General features: G+C 31.2%; 3 protein-coding genes across 3 annotated transcripts; 2 read left to right on the top strand and 1 right to left on the bottom strand.

The window, feature by feature from the left end:
- Positions 1 to 3,582: 3,582 nt before the first annotated feature.
- Positions 3,583 to 5,684, top strand: HELRODRAFT_194101 (hypothetical protein). The gene is made up of 6 exons (XM_009030268.1): positions 3,583 to 3,834; positions 4,050 to 4,198; positions 4,360 to 4,470; positions 4,593 to 4,658; positions 5,025 to 5,178; positions 5,301 to 5,684. The coding sequence occupies exons 1-6, from the start codon at positions 3,713 to 3,715 to the stop codon at positions 5,389 to 5,391; spliced, it is 693 nt and encodes a 230-aa protein (XP_009028516.1). The 5' UTR covers positions 3,583 to 3,712; the 3' UTR covers positions 5,392 to 5,684.
- A 624-nt stretch (positions 5,685 to 6,308) lies between these two features.
- HELRODRAFT_88673 (hypothetical protein) lies at positions 6,309 to 9,003 on the bottom strand (the record flags this gene model as incomplete). The annotated part of the gene is made up of 5 exons (XM_009030180.1): positions 6,309 to 6,449; positions 6,858 to 6,934; positions 7,751 to 7,863; positions 8,743 to 8,800; positions 8,934 to 9,003. Coding segments are annotated over 5 exons (459 nt in total), but the record flags the coding sequence as incomplete, so codon positions are not given.
- A 6,188-nt stretch (positions 9,004 to 15,191) lies between these two features.
- Positions 15,192 to 15,371, top strand: HELRODRAFT_148585 (hypothetical protein; the record flags this gene model as incomplete). Its single annotated transcript, XM_009030267.1, has 1 exon — positions 15,192 to 15,371. A coding segment is annotated over one exon (180 nt), but the record flags the coding sequence as incomplete, so codon positions are not given.
- Between the last annotated feature and the right edge of the window lie 1,014 nt (positions 15,372 to 16,385).

Below are 16,385 nucleotides of genomic sequence, written 5' to 3'. Positions count from 1 at the left end.
CAAATACTACGATAGTGAATGACATACAACCCACATTATGCAGTATTACCTAACATTAATATATATCATTGTACTTAACCTAACTGTACACACGTTGATGACGTCATTTTCGATGTCATTTCCTGTCACCATCACTTTGCTACCATTTATTATATGGATTGACATTATTTTGGGTTTCTTTATATGTGTATTTATGCATCATCATAATAATGTTATAATTGTGTATAAGGTGAACTTTAATTTTGCGTTACATGTTATACCCTTATTTATTTATTAAATCATATTTCAATATAATTGTTTATTACGTGTCTTCTTCGATTCAAATCTGAACTTCCAATGTTTTCTCTGAAATTGACAATAAATACTTTCCATGTCTAGCAGCAGATTTCTATTCACCATCATCATTCAGACCTGCCTAATTTAAGTTGAGAGCTACTTTCAAGAAATATAGCAGCAGCTTTATTTAAGTACTTAGTAGATGCCTATAGGTAAATGAATCAAAAGTAAGAAATTGTTTAATATCGTATTAAAAAACATTTGTAAAAAAAGTTTTCCTCAGTTCAATAAATGCAATAGTTTAGTCTGTACTGGTGACATAAAATTAATCTGTAAAACAGCGTTGACGAAAATGGAATTTGAATTAGCAATTTCCATGTAGACTAATCTAATCGATTCAATCAACCTAAGAGAATTTTATAAGTCAATTTGTGATTTTGAGATTCGTTATCATTCAATGTGTTGCTGGGACTATCTAACCACCTGTTTAATTTTTTTAAACTAGTACCAGATCATTGCCTGATAACAATTACTTACGAAGCAGATAAACTGATCGAAGAAATTGATGACGTCCGGATTTGTAAGTAAAATGAAACGCAGTAGCGGCTTTAACGTATCGATGCCTCACTACCCGATAGTAAGGATGACTTTCACAATCTTAAACGACGACGTTATAAGGCATATACTACTTAGGTGTTATGAGGTGATAGTGTTATATGGTATATTTTCACATAATACGGTATTATTTTTATATTATGGTGTAGGCAATTAGGTGGTCTCTGCGTCAAGTTTTGGTATATATTTTTAATAATGTTTTCGTCGATATCCGTACTTTGCTAAGTTTTGAAGACTTCAACAGTATGGTTTGGTATTTTTTTTAGAAATTTTCAGACCGTATTTATTTTTTACTACGGTTTATTTTATGCGGCCCGCGAAGCTATTTTACGCGGCCCGCGAGACTTTGTTCGCCAAAAAAATGTGGTGTCAGCCAGACATTATAACCAAAAAAAGGAGCCACAAATCGAAAAAAATTCTCCCCCAGGTCGAAATTTAAGTACATATGCGGCCTTTCAAATGTTAGTTCTCAATGCGGCCCTCACAGCAAAAGGTTTGCCCACTCCTGTTCTAATCACATGACGCAAATTTTTGCTTGTTGTAGGTGCTTGTTTGGGCAATATTATGCAATAAACATGTTTGACAGCTGTTTAAACTGGTCAGCTGTATAGCCGTTGCTGTTGAAATATTTCCTCGAATGACCTGCTTTGATGAATTTAGTTGGGCGTCAAGCTATTTAATAATTCTTGTACTTTCTAAGTATTCTTGAATTTTTAAAAAAGGCGACGACTATGATAAAACATATATGAACAAGATTAAACACATCAAGTTTGTTGTTAGTGGGTTAGAAACTATTAGATTCGATACAAATTTAATAAATTCAGTAAGAGATTAAAAGATAAATAAAATTATAAGTAGATTTTAATAAGCTTACAATGTAAGCTTATTAAACACACACACAAACACAATATTAAAATAATTAAATATGTTATATACACATCACGTGTTCGTTGGTGAACACATAAAATTTGTAGAAAAATGCATCATCAATTGTCCAGTTTCTGCATGGTCGTCACTGCTGACTGCCACAGCTCTTCCTTTTTCTCTGCAATTTGATTAATTTGAAATTCAAGGATGTTCCACCAGCTTTTTGTTTGTCAATCATTTCACATTTTTAAATTAACAAATTAGGTTTGAGAAATGCTCAACAATTTTTCAATTAAATCAAAAAATTAATTCATCAGTTTAAAAGCAACATTAACTGATGAGAGTGTAGCAAAAGATAAAGTGATTCTCTCACTACCTTGGTTCTGGCAGGACTGAATCAGCTTGGGTAGTTGCCACATGTGGTACCTCACTAAATATTTTTCACATGATCTTATTGAACCTTATAAATAAAATTTTAATACAAATTAATGAATAAACATTTAGCTTCAATTAAGTTATAACAGCAAATGCTTTAATTTAGACTAAATAAAAAAACATTTATGTTAATGTTTTATAAGCTTGTTACAAGTCTTTTCAATTGAGTATATTTTCTTCTACAGCACTTTGTTCTTCTAGCAGGCCATTATACATATATATTACATCAAGTTATCAATTTAAGAATATTGAAAATGGAGTGTGTACCTCCAGCGTGCAAAGTATGAAACGCCACGTCCAATCCATTAATCTTTCTGATGAAAGCTATAGACTGAATGACCTTGGAATGATGCTCTCTTTTGGCTCTTATCAGAACCATGCGTGTGTGAGGGTTGAGGTACTTAACTGCAACATTTCAAATGTTATTCAACTTCACTATCATCATTAACATGTCTGAAGACTCACAGTAAAAAAAAAATTTTAAAATGGTAATACCCTTTTTTTAATCACCATATTAGTAATACTACTACTACAACAAATGCCATCAATAATGCAAGTTTACATTGGAATCAGCATAAATTATCTACCATTGTCTTTCTCATCACTGATTATTGGTTTGTTTGAGTGCTATCATGACATGATCATATCATTTGTAAGTTGGTGCTCTCAACAGTGTAAGCAACAAAATGCTTAGTTAGGCAGAGTCAATTGAGGCAATGAGCATTTGTGGCATTTTAAACAATTTATTTAAAATGTCTCTTAAATGAAATTATTTATTAATTAAATTTGTTTAACTTTAATTTAATTAATTAATTTTTCTTTAATATTTATTTTTGTCATAATGTTGTTCACTAGAAATTATTTATAAAAAATCACCACTGAGAGAGGATTTCAGAACTCCGATACCATAATCGCCATGGAGTGACACGATGGATTCAAAAACAGCTCGGTAGATGTCACTTTCCTTGAATGGCAGTGTGGAGTACTTGTCTTTGCTAGTTCTTAATTCGCAGAGTATGTATCTAAAATTTCAAAATAATGTATTAAAATTATTTAAACGTGAAAAAAAACAATCGATAAAAAAATATACTTTACCTCTGTTTCAGGCGAACCATTTTAACTTCTTTAGACTTTAGCTTGAGACTGCAAAATATCGCTCAAAATTATTAAACATAGATTTAAAATTTGTTTTAATTAGTTTCAAATTTATCATTGTAGAAAGTACTTGTATCAACAACTGTACTCTACATTTGTAATTTTTAAAAATATTCAAAAAACTTAATAAATATTCAATTGTAATTCATTTAAAAATCAATACGTTAATTAATTTTTAAAAAACTGCTTCGAAAATAAACAGAGTCTACCTGTACTTTATTACCTTCTTACCTGGTTTGTTTCAAAAGAAATACGAACAGATCATAAAAAAAGCTAAAATAGCAGAAACTCGCATTAAATTTTAAATTATTAAAATTATGAGAGCTTAATGTATTAATTTAATTAATTAATTTGATATCAATAGATGATGTCTTCCTTTGAAGGTAAGCTACGCGTCTTACTGGCGTTCTTAGTCTTGGACATTTTTGCTTTTATTCTTTTATTCATATCGTTCGTCACTCCCTACTGGATAATATCATGGCCCAGGTTTTTTATTTTATTCATTTATTTGTGATTATTTATTCAATTCATTTGTTTTATTCAATCATTCAATTAGCTTGAGATAGTTAATAACCATTAGTTTAGCTTTAGTTAGTAGTTTTAGTTAAAAATGTTTTAATAATTGAATTATTATTAAACTATTAAATAAGATTACTACAGTATTTGATGCAGTGATACTCTGTTTTGTTATTTTATTATAGAGTTTATTCAGGATTTCGAAAAATGGGCCTATGGGAGGTATGTTTTGCTGGGATGTTGTTGGAGTACGACCCAGCTCAGAAGGCTTACTATGGTTGCTGGTGGATCCTTGCTCCAGAGTTGTATGAGATTCGATCCTTCATTATGCCTCGTTAGTCTCTTTTATTTTACAGTTATTGACATTTGCATGAATTTAAAAAATGTGTTTGACATGTTTTATTTAAATAACACAAATTTTCTCACAATTTATAAATAAACATTCGTTTTAACTTCATCTCAGTTGTAATTTATGAATTGTTCATGTCGCCACAGCCTGGTTCATTGTCATTCAGATCCTTGTGACTATCTGCCTAATGCTTGAGATCATTCTCGTCATCCTGGACGCTGCACTGTGGGTTGCCTCCTTGCAAAGGGACAATTCAGGTTGAAATTGTTGAGTTTAAATAAATAAATTTTCAGGAATTTCTATATGTATATTTCAAATTTGGAATTAAACAATTTAACCAAAAGATGAACATAATAAATCTTTCATGTATCAAACTTAGGCATTGGCAGGAAGAGAGCTCCTTACTCAATGGTACAATCCGTGACTTGGATCACTGTTGCTACATGTGAGTTGGAATGCTCTGAAAGTTATTCCTGAACATTCTCTAACGCTAATGAATGAACATTAATTAGCAAAGTCATTGTGATAACCTATTCAAAATTAAAAGTTTGCTTGTACTTGATAAAAGGTATTATGTGTTGTGGCATGTTTTGCACTACTCTCAAAATGAACAGCTGTACACTAAGCTGGCTTAAATGCACGTCAGATTTTGATGTACTGTGTGATGGGTTTTAACAACGCGCCTGTGCATAATTCTGAATGTTGTTACATTTTGTAGATTTGTAAATAGTGAATCAATAAATGATTTCATTGCTAATGACCAAAATATGCAATAAATGCAGAACTACCTTACCCACCCACATATACACAGGTGTGATGAAGGTATCATCGGTGTTGATATTTGGTCTGGCGTACAAGTTCGATCCATTCTGGCTGCCTCAGCACGAGATCAACTACCCACACTTCTCCTACGGACTCCTCATTGTCTCAGCATTCTTCAGCATATTTTCAAGCGTTGCTCACAGGTCAGGGTTCCTCATTATTGTTCACGTAATTATTTCTGCACATACACAAATAAACATGCCACACACGCGCGCGCACGCACTCGTGCATGTATATATAATGTTACGATTGAACAATGATGCAGAGTGCATAGGAGCATAGTGAAGACTGATGATTATATCAATCCTGCCACTGGGGCACGAGGGTACTTCGTTGCTGGTACCCAAAAAGTTTGAGGAGTGACAGATCAGATTGACACATCAAAAAAACACCGAAATAGTCCTTTTTATTAAATTAACAATTATAATTGATATTTATACTTATTATAAGAACTATTAAGAACTATAACAGAAATAAAATGAACCGTTTTAAATATTTTTTTTAATTATATATCGTTGTAAAGGAGGTTTTAAAATTGAATGTTCGTGACGTTTGATTTATTTTCAGTGACAGCACTTTTCAAAACATTTTGAAAAAATTCTATTGTCACTGCATAACTGCTCAAAAATTCAAAACTAATGTCCAAAAATAACCAAAACTTCTGTAAATAAAAAAGAGTTAGAGGGATAATAATATACAAACGCCAAGGACAACAAATTGAAAAATACTGCATTAGTATTAATATTATATGAAATAAAAATCAATTAAGTTACTAATATGTACATTAGATTCGTTTGAAAATTTGGACCAAAATCAGTTTATTCCTCGACCTCATCTCAGTGCTGTCGATGAGAGGCAAAAACTCGACGATACCTGCAACGAGTGCAGTACAGGTTAAGTTATTTATCGCCATAAGATAGGATAGCAAATGTGCTGCTATATTTTTCATTCATCTGCTCTATTATTTCATTATTAATTCATTTCAATTTTAAAACCAGAAAAAGATTTTCACATTCTGAACCTGCATTTTGGTCACCATATAACCGTTACGTATCTTTGAAGGACTTAATTAAGTTCCTAAACCGCAAATGAAAGCAAAGCAAACCAAAAAATATAAACGTATGTAGAAAGATGTGCAACCTGTGTTCAGCAATTCCTCACTGGAGTACCGATCCAGGTGGTTCATCTGTGCGTGGTGAATCGACATGATTAGAGATAGTATAAAACAGAAGATACTAAAAATAATTAACCAATTAAAAGTGACCATCAACATTCAAATCATCCAATCAAAATGGTAGACCTGTTTGCGGACATATTCAACCATCCTCTCTAAATCATGAGCGTTGTTACAATTTTTGTCGAAAAAATTCCTCCACAGAGCCCCAGCCAGCTGCTTGTCATCGCCAAGCAGACCCTGAGAATGAAACATCCGATCAGTTAAGTTTGCAACGCGTGCATATCATATTATCACCACCATGAATATATAATATCAACTTTCATCATTTGTAAGACTGTAGCCATTAATTTATTATTTTGTGTCGTAATAATTTTCAGAAATGAGATTTAATTTAGTAAAAATATTCAAGAAACCGAGAATTGTTTCAGCAGCAAAAAGAGGTTGAGAAATTTTGAAAAGTTTGTAACAATAGAAAATTGAATCAGGATAACCAAAAAATCATCCCAAGTGTGAACGTTTTTACAATTTCCATCATCAATATCCTCTATCAATATTAGCATGCCGTATGCAAGTGCATTAGCTACCATCATTTACCACTGGCACATGGCTCCAATCACCATCTATATCACCATCAATCTCACCGACCTCATCATAGCTGAAAAGTGCAGCCTTAAACTGTTCAGAAATATCCATCACCCCTTCCCTTCTGGCTGTCATTGTAGCTAATTCCTGATGTGGTGAGTGGTAATGATGGTGGTGATGATGGTTGAAGCTTTTTTTTTAATTCCATTTATTCACAAAAAAGTGAAAAAGTTAGCCTAGCAATAAATGCTTATCTAGGGTTGACTCCCATAAAACAAGAAATAACATAGTAAGTAATCAAAAAAAAATAAAAAAAAAACACAATAACATAAATGTCTTTTAAATTCTTCAATGTTCTTAAATTTTCATGAATAAACTTAGAAATATAACATCGATACATTTAAACTTAAAAAATGAATAAAATTAAGAATAAAATATTAATACATTTAACTTAAACAATTCAAAAATGTTCTCAACTTTTTATCATTGTAAATAAGTGATGGTGGTAATTCGATGATGTAACTTATCATTGCTTATCATTGCTTATCAATGATAAAGCTTATCATAATGACTTATCATTGCTTATCAATGATAAAGCTTATCATTGTAAATAAGTGATGGTGGTAATCACAATAAAATGATTGCTTTGATGTTGCTGGTGACATAAATCATGACAGTATAGCAGCGATGAAAACCATGGTGAAAATTTTATTAAGAATTGAATATAACATCAAAATGAAACAATTACACAAAAAGTAATTATTATTATATGATAAATTCAATGTACCACAGTTCCTGTAAGTAAAGGATCCATGAGAGTTCTAACTGACACCATCAAACCAATTCATTCACTCATTCAAGTACAGAGAAAAGCATGTAAGATAAGGTAAGCATGTAAGACTTCATACTGCATGTAAAACATGCAGTATGAAGTCATGTAATGCAGTCAAAATAACATACTCCTAATTTTTTAGTCTTCTTGTCGATGTCCTGCCACATATAATTGATGATGGAATTCCTCAGAGCCAGACCATCTTTGCCCTCATCTGACAATCGAACCATCAGCATCCTGTCATGATCAGTAAAGTAACAACATTTAAAATTAGGCTACGCAATTTTTAAACACATATAAATATATATATTTATTGTTTTTTGCCATATTCTTTTATTTGCCAAAAAAACTGGTCACCTGCAGAAGAGCTTATTGGGCCGCCCTAACAGAAAATACAAAAAAAAAACCAGACATGTTCCAGTCATATAATCAAAAATATTATTAAACCTAAGAAATGCTTTTAACTAATTTGTTAAGGCCAAAACTATAAAATAAACAGTAATAATTACAAAGTTGAAAATAATCTGTAATTATTAACGGAACAATAAGTTTTTTGAATTAATAAAAGTCGATGATAATTTAAAACCAGCATTTAACAATGTCAATAGCTTAACACCATAAACAAAAAAAGAATGTGTAAATAAAACAGTCTGAAATGGTCGAATATAAAACTCTGATGTATGTCTTGTTTTTTACTTTTAACAACTAAGGATATTTTTAAAAGATACTTATGAAAATATATAAAATATATATAAATATAAATATATATATATAATACATAAACATATTTAAATTAATCATTTTCAAAAAAATATTGTAAAACTCTATATATATATAATTGTTTTATATTCAACATTACGATTTTAATTTTTTTGAATATTCTTATATATAAATATTAATTATGTGTAGATGTGTTCGCGTGGTACATACATGAAGACACATTAACCCTTATGATGTGTGGTTTTGAAATGATTGAAAAATAAAGTTATTATTGCTATGATCAAAGACCATGGTTTAATCATTAGTCATATTACAATGAAGAAAGGAAAGTTATATATATAACTTTTTTTTACAAAATATATAAATTAATTAATTAATTAATTAATATAAAATAACCATAAATGCAGTTCTAAGACTCTGAACCATGAGTTGAATGTGTCTGACAAGCCAAATTCTAGTATTAAAATGCCAAATTAATATTTTTTAAAACATAACAAAACAAAAACAATGGATATAAGGTTGATGATTAAAAATGTTTGAAAGCATGAGGTAGATGACCAAGATATGTTGTCTTGAAAAAGATTTACCTCGGATGAATGTGTCATGGCTAACAAGTTCAATACAACAGAGATACAATCGTAAGGCAGATTTTTTTATTGTCTGTGAAAAAATATTTTTTTAAACAATTAATTAAATTAGTAATCTCTTAAAATCTTGCTCACTAATGGAACATTAAAATATAAAAAAGTAGAAACTGCAGATGATAAGGCAATCAAATCCAATCATTAAGAGTTCGATAACACAATAATTGAATAATGAAACTTCTCACTGATTTAGATAATCTTTTACCAGATTTGAATGTTATTTTGTCCCAAAATGTGTTCAAAAAACTCACTGTTGCAACCTTTTAAGTAGTAAAAGTTTATGACAACAACAAAAATATAAAAACAAATATATGGAAAAATAATAAAATAGAATAGCCATAAAGTAGAGAACAGATTCAGTCAGATGAATATAGATAATTGAAGTAATTAATTAAACAAAGAAATTGATGCAATAAAAATAAAATGATAATTTTATTTTATATACACACTAAGGTTACACAAGTTATAACACTTTTCATTTTCACATACAGAGTTCTTAGAAGACCTGTCAAGTCGATGACTGACAGATTGAGATGAATTGTTGAGTTGTTTGAGCTTTCTGTTGCATATGACAAACGAAGCAGACCTTCTTATGATGTGCTGGTTGCCACACGCCAAACTCTGCCATTATTATGATTTTGATCGTTAAAAATAAATGATTAAATTAAATTTTAAAACTAAGAAAAACAATTGAATGAATAGAATTAATAAAATTAATGATGATATAAAGTTATGATGAATAAAATAAAAAAAGCAAAATAAATCAAAATGCACTGCAACAGAAATGCTATGTTATGTAGGCAACCAACTGAACCACCAGACAAATGGAATGGGGCAAATATTCCAAAATCCAAACCAAAGCAAATTTGTAAAACACAAAACGGAAGTTATTTAAATATTTAGCATTCACGAGATTTTATTCAAATGTTCTCACCTGCATGAAAGAGTTGTTTGAAATAAATGTGAACGTCTTTAAAGCACTCGGAAGCAATCCGCCATAGCACAGGCACGTCGTCGCCATCTTAACCCACGACCTTCATGACATCAATGAACGGTGGTCTATCTACTAGGCTGAATTACTTCAATTTTAATGTAACCCATAAATATTTATCTATCTAAATATCTATCTATATCATATATATATATATATATATATATATATATGTGTGTGTGTGTATATATATATATATGTGTATATATATATATATATATATACACACACTTCACTCCATTTATGGGGCGGCGTGATGGCTCAATGGTTAAAGGCGCCTGGTTGTGCTATTGCAATGACTGGGTTCGAATACAAAGAGATCCCCGCCTATCATATGCAATGTGTATGATGCGTGGTTTGCACGCGTATTCATATACCGAAGCTAATGCAAAAGAGAGAGAGTAACCTTTAACCTTTTTATGCCCCTCGTTCAGAAAGCCAAGGCACGCTACAATTTAAATTTTATGTATTTATTCATTCATTTATTCTCTGGTTCGTTCATATATTCTTATATGTTTTCTTTTTTTTTTCATTTTTTTTATTCATTCATTCATTCAGTCTCAATCTAAATTATTTCCTAACATACTTATCAGATATATTAACTGAACCTAAACGCCCCGGTTTACGATCGTCTTCTTCTCGTTTCTTCTTAACTCGTGTCAAACACTCTTTTGCTAAAACTGCATTTGCTTTTTTCTGGCCCTTTTCTCTGGAACTCTCTACCTACTTCTCTGACTACTTCTCCATCACTTAAGAAGTTCAGAGCGGATCTCAAGAACCATCTGTTTGCAAAATTCATTGAGGAGCGTTGCTGAAAATCGCGGAAATAGCGCTTTATAAGCAAATTAATTGATTGATTCCTTCATTCATTTATTTATTTATTCATTTATTTATTCATTCATTCATTCATTATTTCTTCCGTGCGATATAATCAACGTGTGCTTTCGACCGACCTATAAACAGCATATATATAATATATATATATATATATATACACGTATATAATTATATAAATATAGAATAAAATGGTTCCAACAAGACCCTTTGGCGGTATCATCCTTTACATTCATCACCATCTACCTGCAAGTTACTCTAAACTGCATTTTTATATATAAAAAAGGAAGATTAGTATAGTGCTGCTCTTTTTATTAATTAATTAATTCATTCATTAATTCATTTATTCGTTCGTCCGATCATTCATTCTTTCATTCATCCATTCATTTATTTAATAATCCATCCATTCATTTTCCATGCATTCGTGCAAATTGTTCGAATGAATGGTTGTTGCAAGTCGTGTGGTGTGAACGTGATATATTAATAAAAATAAAATGATGTACATGATGAAATTATTTTATAAAATGTTAAAAATGTTCAGAGACCAACAAAAAAATAATCAAAAAAACAAGTGTACAATATGAACAGATCAATAAAATGATCAAAAAACAATAAAATGATTATTATTTTTATCTAAGAATTATGTGAATTATGTGAATTTATTTGGCTGGCGCACGGATTAAAATATTGAAAAAACAACGGTTAAGCATAGGACAAATTAAAACTTAAAAATTAAAAATTCTTTTGCTTTCCTACTACTACTACTACTACTACTACTACTACTACTACTACTACTACTACTACTACTGCTACTACTACTACTACTACTACTACTACTACTACTACTACTACTACTACTACTACTACTACTACTACTACTACTATTACTACTACTACTACTTTTCGTGAATGCTGTCAAGTTACCAATCGAAATACTATCATAAAAACAATAAAAAACAAACCTTGGGTCTCTTCTGAGTTAAAAAATCTCATCACAAAAAGAAATAAAAGTTACAAAAAGTTTCTTTTGATTCCTAATAATAATAATTTAAATAAATTCAAAAGCCTTAAAATAACTTGTAATAAACTAAATAAATCTTTAAAAAAAAATTATTATCATCATCTTTTTGAAAAATATAGAGGAGATAGCAAAAAAACGTGGACTGCTCTGAACGAGTTAAAACACGGAAAAGACGTAAAACCCGATAGTATACAAAAATTAACAAATGAAGAAATTGACCCAGCAAATGCTTTAAATAACTATTTTGTTGAATTAGCACCGAATTTACTGAAGCTCATTCCACGGAATTCTCACTGGAAGAATTACTTCAAGACATTTGTTTCCAACTCGTTTTTTTTGTAGATACGCAACGGTTGATGAGATCATTGCAACAACAAAATCTTTGAAACAAAAAACATCAAGTGGCTACGATGACATACCAACAAAAATTGTCGTCTCTACGATTCATTCTACTGTGTTTGTTCTAGAATATTTGATAAATCTATCTTTTGAAAAGGGCAAATTTCCAAGCTGTCTCAAAATCGCCAAGGTAATTCCTATTTAAAAAATTAAAGGAAAAACAGATTTATCAAATTTTCGCCCTATATCACTCTTGCCAGCATTTTCAAAAATACTTGAAAAACTAATGCACCGACGAATGACTAGTTTTTTTGCAAAAAAATAATATTTTGTCAAATTTCCAATTTGGTTTCAGAGAGAAATTTTCTACAGAATCAGCAATCGTAGAACTAGTTCGCAAGATTGGCATCAATACTGAATGTAAAAGATTTGTCATTGGAACGTGTTTAGATCTGTCGAAAGCATTTGATTGCATCAACCACGACATCATGCTCAACAAGTTGGAAAAGTACGGTTTTAGAAATACATCACTGCATTGGTTTCGTAGCTACTTAACAGAAAGAAAACAATTTGTCTATGTGAACGATGAAATTTCCAGTCTGCTCGGAAACAACAACGGTGTGCCTCAAGGAAGCATCCTAGGTCCTTTGTTATTTATATTGTACATAAACGATCTTCCAGCAGCATCAGCGTTTTTTGACTACGTAATTTATGCTGATGACACGAATGTTTTTAGCAGCGGCAGATCAATGAAAGAACTTACTGAGGAAACAAACAGAGAGTTAAAAAACATAATCTCTTGGTTCGAAGCCAATAAACTTTCAATTAACAGTTCAAAAAGCCAAATTATGGTTTTTGGACCCGTACAATATCTAAATTACAAGGAGCCGTATAAAATCATCCTAGGTAACAACACAATTGTTGAAACAAAATGTTTAAAACTTCTAGGCATGCTGCTCGATCAGAAACTCTCCTTCAAACAGCACATAAAACAAGTATCATCCAAACTTTCAAAGTAAATAGGAATGATAAACAGAGTAAAATCATTTTTGCCAAAAAACTGTTTGAATCTTCTGTGTAATTCCCTGTGCATTCCGTTAATACACTACTGCAACATTGTATGGGCTTCATCGTACCACACATCAACCTTACCAATGGAAATATTATTCAAAAGAGCAGTTAGATTGATAACGAGATCCAAACGATTTGAACACAGTCAACCATTGTTCAACAGCACGCGAAACTTGAATTTCTCAAAACTCAGCATTTACTTTCTGATGATTTTTGTTTATAAACAGTTAACCAATCGATTATCTGATTTATTTAACAGTTATTTCAGGATGAAACAACAATGTCTCTAACAAATCGAAAACGAATATTTTGTTCTCTCGCGTGTATTGCAAGGGACCGAGAATCTGGAACGAAATTTTAAACAGTGGATTTAATTTTGAATTTATTTCGTTAAACAATTTTAAAAAAAAGTTAAAAGAATATTTACTTAAGTTTAAAACATAAATTTTTTGTTTTTGAAATTACGTTTAAATTCTGTTGAAAACTTATAACATTTTAAAAATTATGTCAAGGTGGTCAAACTCGATGAGTTTCTGAAAAGAACTTTACTGTGGTCATCCTGTCTTCTTCTTATTGATATAAAGGGGAGAAAATTTTTTTTTATCTCTCTTTTTTTAGATTAATTTTGAGAAGCAAATAAAAATTCGTTTCGTTTCGTTACTACTACTACTTGAACTACTATTGCTATTAAACTACTGCTGCTGCTTCGTGCATGTCTATGAGTATGTATTCAACCTCGATTGACAATGATTTCAAACATTGATTGATGTTGATTTCATACAAAGTTACTTAACATCATATGATTGAGGGTCGTCAACAAAATGTGATAGCCTATCCATGCCGAAAAACAGTTTGTTTGAATATTTAATTTGTTTGCTTTGAAGCTTGGTACTTCAACAGTGATTATATTTATTTAAAACACGATATAGATAAGCGATTTTCAACTATCGGTACAACACTAACCTGAATTGTAGTGAAAAAACTCAGAAGGAGGGCAACTTGGTCTAAAATATCAATTTAACCAAGACTTATGTTAACCAGAACTTGTTAACTGTTTGATAATGTAACTCCACAGCTACCAAAAACGGATCAACAGCAACAGAGTAATGACACCCAACTGGAGCCTCTCATGAATTTTGATGAAGAGCAACAACAACAAAAGCAAAAACAACAATTGTATAAACTCCAATCTAATGAAAAACAACAGCAGACACAAACACAACTGTCACAGCTAGATTACGATGAAATGCTAGAGATCTTAAAAGATTCTTTACAAGAACATAAGTCCCAAACATTTAAACAACAGCCGCAAACACAAATAGAACAAGAAACACTCCTGCAACCAGAGCAACAACAACCATTACAGCAACAAATGAAACAACAATTGTATGAGCTAGAACAACCACAAGAGCAACAACAAACTCAAGATAAAACGAAAATAATTCAATCACCTCAGCAACAACCACAACTACATTATCAGCAGCAACAAACACATGTGTGCCAACAATTGCAACTTCCAAACCCACAATTACAACACTTACCTCATCAAAGGCAACCACTGCAACCTCCAGCCAACGTGCACCAACATTATCACCATCAATTTCATTTTAGTCAATATCATACATTCAATCAACAGCCTCAATATTTCCCGCAACTGCCTTTAGGACCAACTTCACAACAACCACCATTTTTTACACAACCCACATTTCTCACGCAACAACCCACATTTCTCACACAACAGCCAGCACAATTTTTTAATCCACAACCGCAACAACCACACATTTTAATTCCCCAGCCACAGCTACCACCATTTCTTCAAAAACCATCACCACAACAACTGCTAATGCAGCAACCACCACTACAGTCACAACTAACACTGCTCCAACCACAACAACCAAGCTCACAGACATCTTTTACCAAGCAACCGATACCTAGGAGAAGAACGAAAGACCACCACAGAACCGCACATAGTCCGGGGCAGATAGAAAAATTGGAAAATGAGTTTGTGAAAAACAATTTTTTGGACGCGAGTAGAAGAGATAGGATTTCAGCTGAAACCGGTCTGGATATCAACCAGGTTCGCTACTGGTTTCAATACAGACGGGTGAAGGAAAGAAAACTAAAAGGGTGCGCAGGAGAAGATAATGCATTTGTAAATAACGACAGTTAGAGCCACAGGAGCAGCAACTTAATTAACAATTAATAATTTTGCAGGATCAACAACGGCAGCAGCAACTTCTGGAAGTACAACCGCAAGAAATATCCCTACTAGATCAACAACCGCTCTTTGAACCTAACAGCTGATTACTACGACAACGAGCACAACAACAGCAACTACTAATTTGCTTCAGCAGCAACAACAACAACAGGCAATGGATGATAATATACCGTCTGATTTTCCACTAATGTTGCTTTTAATTGTTAATTTTTTGGAAACTTTTATTTTATTTGTATTAATATTTCTGTTACATAATAAATTTAAACGCGAAATCTTAATTTTATGTTCTTAATGCTAAATCATATATAAGTGTGCAAATTCTTATTGTACATTTTCGTTGTCGTAGTAAATATATATTTTACAAAAATAAAATATTGAAAATGATTTTATCAGAAATAGTTTTCTTTGTTATGAACAATGAAAAAAAAATAATATCAACAACAAATGATACAGCAGCTAACACTAATACTATGTCATAGTAGTAGTGGTCGCAGCAGCAGTAGTAAGAGTGACGGCTGTACTAGTACTAAATGAAACATCTAAAACAGTAGCAGAATCTATGTATCAGAGTGCTAGTAGTAGTAGTAGTAGTAGTAGTTTTAGAGTAAATTGAATTCGATACTTTAATTTTTTTAATTATATACTTATTACCATTTATTTTTAAAATTGTCAAAGAACGTAAAATTTAAAAAATGAGAAAATATTTCCACATTGCGGTATTGAGAAAAATAAAACTTTGTATACTTTACATAACATAAACAGAAAATAGAGAAGCGCGAACTAACGTTCCTATGCCTCCAGCAAATGAAAAGCCTCCATTGTATTTTTAAAATAATAAAATAAATAAATGAAGTAAAATAAAATACAGTTGGATGAAAATACAGATTGTTAATGATATATGTCCAGTTTATGTTAATGATA

This window comes from Helobdella robusta (genome assembly GCF_000326865.2).
Source record: "Helobdella robusta unplaced genomic scaffold HELROscaffold_66, whole genome shotgun sequence".
In the NCBI taxonomy this organism is placed as follows: Eukaryota; Metazoa; Annelida; class Clitellata; order Rhynchobdellida; family Glossiphoniidae; genus Helobdella; species Helobdella robusta.
Note: the sequence above shows the minus strand (reverse complement) of the source record. Positions and strands in the feature narration are given on the sequence as shown.

Excerpts from the sequence above, each read along its gene's own strand:
- HELRODRAFT_194101 (XM_009030268.1), top strand. The coding sequence starts at position 3,713 with ATGATGTCTTCCTTTGAAGGTAAGCTACGCGTCTTACTGGCGTTCTTA. Across the intron at positions 4,659-5,024 it reads TTGGATCACTGTTGCTACAT|GTGTGATGAAGGTATCATCG; the intron begins GTGAGTTGGAAT and ends ACATATACACAG. Across the intron at positions 5,179-5,300 it reads TTTTCAAGCGTTGCTCACAG|AGTGCATAGGAGCATAGTGA; the intron begins GTCAGGGTTCCT and ends ACAATGATGCAG.